Source organism: Microtus ochrogaster, unplaced genomic scaffold (genome assembly GCF_000317375.1).
Source record: "Microtus ochrogaster isolate Prairie Vole_2 unplaced genomic scaffold, MicOch1.0 UNK26, whole genome shotgun sequence".
Taxonomy (NCBI): Eukaryota; Metazoa; Chordata; class Mammalia; order Rodentia; family Cricetidae; genus Microtus; species Microtus ochrogaster.
The window spans coordinates 3,821,117-3,829,846 of record NW_004949124.1 but is presented as its reverse complement, the minus strand read 5'-3'; the positions used below and the strand labels follow the sequence as shown (position 1 = coordinate 3,829,846).

The window sequence follows — 8,730 nt, the reverse complement described above, 5'->3', positions numbered from 1 at the left end:
GAGAGAGAGGAGAGAGGAGAGAGAGAAGAGAGAGGAGAGAGGGAGGAGAGGATGTCTGTGTATATGTATATGTGCATAAACGTGGAATCCCGGAGGATGACTTTAGGTGTCTCCCTCAGTTGTGCTCTACTGTACTTCTTGAGATCCAGTCTCTGCTGAGCCTGTAGCTTGCTGATTCTGCTAGATTGACTGTCCAGCAGCCCCAGGGATCCCTGTGTCTGCATCTTTCCAGAGCTGAAGTTATAGGTGTGTACCACAGTGCTTGTCTTTTCAGTTTGGGTGGTGAACTTAAGTCTTTATGGTAAGATATCATAAGCTCTCCTCAACCCCCTTGAGTTAATTTTTGAGAGGATGAACTATAGCTTGGGTTTGTTTCTTCTGTTTTTAACCATGTGGTTGCTTCTTTCCTGCTATCCCATGCCTTGGGCTCTTCAAACATCCCGTGGCCATGTGTGTTGGTCCTGCCCTGTTCTGATGACTCCCCTGTCTTCAATGCCATCATCGCTTGCATTGGCAGGTGTTAGGACCTCAATTTCCCTGCCAAACTGTTTTGATATTCTAGTTCCTTTCCTTTTAGCATTTAAGTTTTAGAATTCGTTCGTTTCTATATAAAAAAAAAAAACCCTTATGAGATTTTGAATTGAGTGTTGTTGAGTCTAGAATTGGTCAAGTATATTTTGCATCTTAAGCACAATATCTTCCTGTATTCATATGAGTTTTGAAGTATTTAATCAACTTCCATGATTTTAACCATTTAAGTATTAAATTCGCTAGATTTAGACTTAATTTTTTTGTGTGCTATTGTTGAAATTTCCTTTTCTGGTTGTTCATTTCTAGTATATGGAAATAGTTGATTTTTGAATATTGACCACCTGTCCTTAATTTTTTACTCTGTGGATTCTCTGTACAGAACCATCTTGTCTCCTCATCCGTCTTCTTGTCTTCCCCTCCTCTCTCCCCCTTTCTCTAAGTGAGGGCACATTATATTGCTAGCTGTGGTTTCAGTGTAGATGTCTTTTGTTAAGTTGAAGAGGTCCTCAGTTGCCAAGTTGTGCCTTCTCTTTAAGCTGTCGTCATGGAAGGGTGTTGCAGTTGGTTGCAGGCATCTTTTCTGTCTTTCCCTTCAGTGTGTGGACAGGAGGATTGTGTTGGGTAATTCCCTCCGTGACATCTTTGCCTCCCTTCATCACCATGTAGTAGTCTACTTATTGCTGTCGGATTGACTCTAAATTGAAGGCGCCTATGTTTGTGCTCTAGAGGGATATAGATGTAGTTGTTGTGTCTTTGGCCATTTTTAATGTCAAGGTTATGTTGGCTTCCTAAAATGCCTTGGGAATCAGTCCCTTCATTTAAATTCTGGAAGAGCTCATACAAAATTTGTTTTTGTTAAGACATTTTTTGGTAAAATTCGTCATTGGAGCTATCTGTTCTTGGGAGCTTTTTTCTTTTTTCAGTTTTAAATCACAAATTCAGGCATTAATTGCATTTTGAGAGTCTGTATCTTCCAAGGAACTGAAATGTTTAATAGCACCTGTGAGATGAATGGGCAGGCAGTGCTGTTCGTAATATCGGCTCATTTTCTCAAATATTGGCCGCTATGTCCTCCTTTTGTTGGTGATGTTGGCAAATTGTGTCTTTTAGTTCTCTCTCTCTTTTTTAAAAAATGGCTTCTGTATAGAGGTTTAATAATTTTAATTTTCAAAAAAATGTGTTATTGGTTTTATTGATTTTCTGTATTATTTTTATGTTCTCAGTTTATTTGAATATTTATTAGTTTCTCTCTCTGGCTTTGGGTCTTAATCTTAGTTTGCTGAGGTGGAAATTTAGACACTTGTCTTTGACTGTTTCTAAGGTGCACACTCATATTCTGATAGACTAATTTTCATTCAAATATTTCTTAAAAATTTTCCTTCTGATTTTCCATGGGTTATTTATAGGTACTTGGTACAATTACATGTATCCAGAGAGTATCATGTATCTCTCTGCTAATGGTTTCTAGTTTAACTCTGTTATGGTTCAAAAACACATTATATGTGATTTCTATTCTTTCTTAAAATTTAACCAGGCAGTGGTAGCACACATCTTTAATCCCAGCACTTGGAAGGTAGAGGCAGGCAGATCTCTATAAGTTCGAGGCCAGCCTGGTCAACAAAACAAGTTCCACGACAGCCAGGACTACACAGAGAAACCCTGTCTCAAAACAAAACAAAACAAAAAAACAAAACAAAAAAAACAAAAAATAAAATTTAAAATTTATTTTTTATTGCATGTGTCTGGGTGTTTTGCCTGCATGAATGTATACGCACCACTTGTGTACCTGGTACCCACGGAGGTCAGACATGTACAATGGATTTCCTGGAATTGAAGTAACAGACGGTTGTGAGCTGTCTTGTGGGTGTGGGTGTTGAGCCATCTCTCCAGCTCTGCTCTTTGGCACTTATATGCTCTGTTTTGGCTGGGGTACTCTATAGATAGCAGTTTAGTTGAGTTGGTTTATAGCTGGCTTCCTTTTTCTCTATGTATCGTCACTGATTTCTGGCCTGCTCTTGGTAACTGAGAGAGGTGAGCTGGATCCCATTGCAACATGGACTTTTCTTTCCAGTTCTACTGGGAAAGAACATCACCTAGGAAGGATCCCATGTCTTCCTGGTAAACTCCTTTGCCATTAAAAAAGTCTTGGCAAATTTGTTTTTTTATTCAAAAGTCTACTTCAAAAGACTTACAAAGTACTATTGCTAAGAAAAGGGCAGTTAGAAGTACTAAGACTGAAAACCAGTTTTATGTTTTCTCTAGGTCGGGACATTAAGATTTTGTGGAACAACTGAATTTGCAAGTGGGCAGTGGGCTGGCATTGAGCTGGATGAGCCAGAAGGAAAAAACAATGGAAGTGTTGGGAGAGTCCAGTACTTCAAGTGTGCTCCCAAATATGGTAAGGTTGAACCACGTTCTGCCCCTGATCAGTTCTGCTTCACCCTTTCTTGTAGTTTATATAGGAGGGTGTGGACCGAGGCTATTTTCCACGCAGGAGCTGGTATATCTTGTTTCCACTGATGGGAATGATTTAAAGGAGGGGACGGTTGGAAGAGGAAGGTCCTTGAGAAGTTGAAAGGGTTGTGCCAGGGTTAGCCTGGCATCAGTCCAGGCATGGCTCACTCTCCCTAAGGAGAGAGATTCTGGGAAGATGTTTCTGTTTTCTCAGAAAATGAGAAGTGAGGTCATTTTCTGATGTAAGGAGAGGACCTGGGGGTGGATGGAGGTGGGAGAGAGGAGGATGGAGGTGGGCAGTGAGGAGAGGAACTCGACCAGGTCAGGGCAGTGCAGGGGGCAGCCACGGGATGCCAGGGACCGACTGTAGACTTGGGGACACAAATGTAGAGAAGTTAGCAGGCTGCAAGGCTAGGTCCTCTTCTTGTCAAGGTTTGTCACACTGTTTGAGAGTGGGTGCTGACGAAGAACAGAGTCTGGTTTACCCGGTTGTTCTTTTAGAATGTTCTACTAGAAGAAGTCTGCAAGAGAGCTGAGGACAGACAAGCAGACGGAGTAGAGGGATGATGTTAGAATCCAAGGTGGTCAGGGAGGAGAGCCCACATGCTGGAATCTTTGGTTCCCGATCCAGGGACCCGATTCCAGGTTGGAGCATGCAGCGATGCTGTGGTGGTTTAGAGAACCAGTTCACAGGAGTCACAGGCATCTGGTACTGGTGGTGAATGGAGAGTATGCTGGGATTGGCTTGTCCTTTCAGGGAGGGAATTTCTGCCTCTCTGCCCTGGGACTCACTGGGACTGATTGTGCGTGCACACCAGTGTGCATGTGGAGGCCAGAGGTGGTGTTCTGCTGGATCTTGGGACTCAGCTACTCTGGCTGGCCAGCCCTGAGCCCTGGGGAGCCTCCTGTTTTCTGCCCCAAGGCCCTGGGATTACAGTCACACGCTCACATGTTGTGTTGGTGCTGGGTGTTAAACTCACATCCTAACACTTACAATTCCCAGTTGAGCTGTCTTTTCACCTTCTCCGGGGTGGTTTTGAGGGCCAGACAGTTGAGTAGGTGGGGGGCTGTGAAAGGAAGCAGTTGAGGTGTCTGTCTGTGAGCACAGTTAGGCAGCAGGTTCTGTAGCCCCGTTAGCAGCTGGGTTCTGTAGATCTGCATGTGGTGGTATCAAGCCACAGGGAGGGACTTGGCTCTCTGGAGCCAGCAAGCCATGAGACGTGAGAAGATGGAAAAGCAGTGAGAACGGCTTTGACTCTGTCCCTGAGCTGGGACAGTCCTTTCTCTTCCTGACAAACGTTTGTCTGAATGCCTTCCCTCTGCCCTCTTCCCTCCTCACATCCCCTCCCTCCTCCCCACCCCCATCCCCCCCTTTCTGCTTTCTCTTTCCTTCATACACTCAGACATGCTGAGGTCGGTCTGCTGTTCTCACTATGTTGTTGTTTTTCCTCCTCTCTGACATTATCTGCATGGTTGCCCAGCTCAGCTGGAAGGGGGCAGCACCCTGATGAGAACTGTGGGCTTTCGCTGCTGACGCTGCTGACACTTCCTCAGCTACAGGTTGTGGCTGTGTGATCCTCGGTCTGGCTCCTATAAAATGGGAGAGGGCCCAAGGCTTAGGTGAGGTGAGGATAAAGTCTACTGGGCGATATAAGCTACCTGGGTGGGGACTGTCAGCACAGAGCTGCCGGCTGCTTAGCTGGCGCCTGTTAGGTTATATAATTAGTCCTGGTTTCTCTCTGTCACACACTTAGGGTAGACCCTTGTCCTTGTCTATTTATATTTTGCTTATAAAAATGCTCAGTGTGTAAGACATAAAAGTCATAAAACAGGAGAAGGAAGAAACTAGAAATCACTTGCATATTTTTGATATGTTTTAAACTTTTAAAATGTTTTTCTTTGAAAATTTTACATATTTAATCAATGTATTTTGATCATCTCAGCCCACTATTCCTCTCTCTGGCTCTCATAGATTTTATATATGTATGTATACATATATATTTGTTATATATTCTACATTTTAACTGGATATCTTATTATAATTTGTGTAAGTTTTTAAATATTCCTCAAAAATGTGATTTTTAAAAAACGGCTTCTTTTCCTTTAAGTTTTCCAATTTGATGGGTTAAAAAACTTGTTTTTCATTCCTATTTCTCAGATCATGATGAGACAAAAAAATTTTAATTTTGGTTTTATGTATATATTCATTGTGTGTGTGTGTGTGTGTAGGACAGAGGTTAACTTTGGGTATTGTTCCTCAGGAACCATCTGGTTTTTTGAAGCAGGGTCTCTTTCTGGCTGGAGCTCACTGATTTGTTGAGGCTGGCTGACTAGCAATCCCCAGAGATCTGCCTGTCTTCTGGGGTTGCAGGCATGTGCTTTCAGACATGTTATGTTTGTATCGCAAGCACTTTACCAACTAAGCTATCTTCCCAGCCTTGTGCAAGAAGATCCTAAATACTTTGTTGTGCCATGTGTAAGAGAGAAACACACACACACACACACACAGAGACACACACAGAGACAGTGAGAGACAGGAGAGAGAGAGACAGAGTTATTTGGCTCCTATATATACATGGTTGTCTATTTAAACTGAAATATTAGTGTTTAGGAACTGCTGAGAGTTTAAAAAAATTCAGTTTTCCAATTTGGTATTCGGGTTTGAACTTTACTCACAATCTATTATGACGTTTAATATACAGCTAAATATTTTTCCTTTATGATGATTATATTTTATTTTCATTCCTTAATAAATGTAATATATAATTGTTCTTGATGATATATAATTCAAGAGCTAGTTATAAATTACATATTTTATTCATGTGGAAATGTTTATATTTTTCTGTACATAATTATGGATCCCATTAGGAGCTTTGCTGGAACAGGGTCAGGGGTTTAGTCTGAATTTTTCTCTGATGACTACTTTTGGCAGCCAAGCTCAGAACAGGATCACAGACTTTTAGTCACACATTGGGACGGTGTCAGTCAGATTTGTGGTGAGGTTGCTGGCATGGGCTCACGGGCTCACTGGAAGGACAGGCAAGCTTGGTAAAGCAGAGCTGGGAGCCTTGGGCTTCTGCTTCTGGACCTTAAATAATCAGAGGCAGGTTGGGATGTGGGGGCCATAATTTAAAAATTAAGGTCACGGCCGGGCAGTGGTGGCGCACGCCTTTAATCCCAGCACTCGGGAGGCAGAGGCAGGCAGATCTCTGTGAGTTCGAGGCCAGCCTGGTCTACAGAGCTAGTTCCAGGACAGGCTCCAAAAACCACAGAGAAACCCTGTCTCGAAAAACAAAAAACAAAAAAAAAAAATTAAGGTCACGCTCCTGCTGAGTAATCTTGGTGTACTGAGTGAGGTCATTGCTAAGGTGCCTGAGGTGGAGGGCAGTGCAGTTGGGGATTCTCTCCTTCATTCCTGCCTCTGGTTTTGTGCTGTGTTTATACACTGAGTTAGGGTCAGTGCTGTGGTTCATCCCAGGATCACTGTGTTCAGTTTGTTTGCCCTAGCGATACTAATTTGTTAAGTTGTAGCCTCTTAGTAATTGATTTAATAGTATGGGTACTATTATTATTGTGCTTTCCAGTAATTACCAGAGTAAACACTCTGAGTAACTTGATAGACTGTCAGGCTTATTGGAAAGAAACAAGCCTTCCTTCCCCCTGACACGTGCTTTCCTTCCCCCTGACACGTGCTCTTCGGAATCAAGAACTTCTGTGGAAGTCCCCAGCTGTATCTTCTGATGTCAGATCAATGCTTGTGTTTGTAAATAATCCATATAAATGGCTCATTCTCTTAGACACCTCTCCACTTTGTTCTGTAAAGGGAAAGATTTGGTGCTATTGCTTTGTCCAGCCAGTTTCTTTCTTAGTTCATGGCCTCGTTTTGGTGGAGCACATCCTTCAGTAGCTTCCTGAAAGAAGTCTCAGGCGTAAAATGAGAACCCCCCATTCTGACAACATTTATTTCTACCGTTTGCTGAGGTAGTTCGGGAGGAGGAGCTGCAGACTGATCGTAAAACGTGTCCCCTTAGTATTTAAGACAGTATTATCTAGTGTAGAACTTGGCAAGCTGGAGAGGCCAGACAGTGACTCCTTAGTGGGCCTCATGGTCTCTGTTGTGATGCCCAGCTCCGCTGTTACTGTGAGTGAGCAGCACAGACAGTGTGAGCAGATTGTCATGGCTCTGTACTAGGACAACGCTGGAGCCTCGCGGTGGCCAGGATGAGTCTCTCACCCACCATAGTTTGCCAGCTGCTTTCCCGAGCTTCTCCAGCTGCCAATTAGGAGTTTCAGGCTGTCTTTTTTCCTCCACTCAGAAGCTTCCATTTTCTTCATTAAAAAGTAAATTTCTCTTAGAATTTATACCGTTTTTATTTGTTGCTGACATTTTTAATGGGGTCGAACACATTAGATGAGCTGTGTGTATCTGAGAACTCACTGTTCTTCTTTTAAAAGGAATGACCATGTGCTTCTTTTTGGTCAACCTTACAGTTGTGTCAGCTTCTGGGGAAAGCCAGTGAGCATGCTGGGTTACCAGGCAGCGAGGGAGCCTGCTCACTGTGCTCCCAGCCACAGCTTCAAATGTAGTCATGGTTTGCCCAAGTGACTTGATTAATAATAATAATGATAAAGGAAGACAAACAAGATCAATGCAAATGAGGAATTGTGTGAATATAATTTTTTTAAGTCATTAGAATTAAATATTTGGTTATCCTTTGTGTAGAAGGAGCTGCAGGCTGTGTTCCTGGCCAGCTCCTGCATGGCTAGCTTTACACCCAAAATAACAACACACAAATTGTATTCTTTTAAACACTGCTTGGCCCATTAGCTCTAGCCTCTCACTGGCTAATTCTCACATCTTGATTAACCCATTTCTAATAATCTGTGTAGCACCACGAGGTGGTGCCTTACCAGGAAGGATCTTAACCTGCGTCCATCTTGGAGAGGAGAGCTATAGCGTCTGCTTCACTGCCTTCTTCCTCCCAGCATTCTGTTCTGTCTTCCCTGCCTACCTATGTTTTGACCTATCAGGCCAAGCAATTTTCTTTATTAATTAACCAATGAAAGCAACAGATAGACAGATGATCCTCCTCCATCACCTTTGAAACAAATGTATTTCTATATGGAAATTTCCTTTGGAGATTACCAAAAAAAACAAAAAAACAAAAAAAACCCCAACTACACATTTTCCCTCAAATTAAGACAAGAAGGCACCTAGGCTGGGTGTAGCCTCAGTTAATGGAGCACTTACTGAACTGCTTGAGGCTTGGATTTCATCCTGGCACCACATAAATGCATGAAGGTACTGCACACCTGTAATCGCTTGGGAAGCAGAGGCAGGAGGATCAGAAATTTAAGTCCATCCATGGATACATAGCCAGTTTCAGGTCATCATGGGTTACATGAAACTTTATCTCATAATAAAAACAAAAGAAAGCAGGTCACTTATTGAGCGTCATGTATGATGTTACTGACACTAATCAAATTAGAAGTAAAGTTTGTTCTCTATTTTCATATATATGTTCTAATTTTCAGTTCTTTGGTTTGATTGCCTGTATTCACACAAAGTTTCCCACAGATATAATTTTATACTGTAATAATAATATTTTTTCTTTTTTACATTTATGTATTGTGTGTATGTGAAATACACGCACACGGTGTGTGCATGCCTGCATGTGCACATTTTAGTGTACCATGGTGTATGGAGGTCAGAGGACAGTTTGTAGGAGTTGATTCTCTTCTACT

General features: G+C 42.4%; 1 protein-coding gene across 5 annotated transcripts in view; it reads left to right on the top strand.

Moving 5' to 3' along the window:
- Positions 1-8,730, top strand: part of Clip4 (CAP-Gly domain containing linker protein family member 4) — a 68,691-nt gene that overhangs the window by 26,722 nt on the left and 33,239 nt on the right. For all 5 annotated transcript variants that reach the window (XM_026789685.1, XM_013354051.2, XM_026789683.1 and 2 more), the window contains one exon: positions 2,794-2,929. In XM_026789685.1, the coding sequence (XP_026645486.1) occupies positions 2,794-2,929 (136 nt within the window). The remainder of the gene's footprint in view (positions 1-2,793; positions 2,930-8,730) is intronic.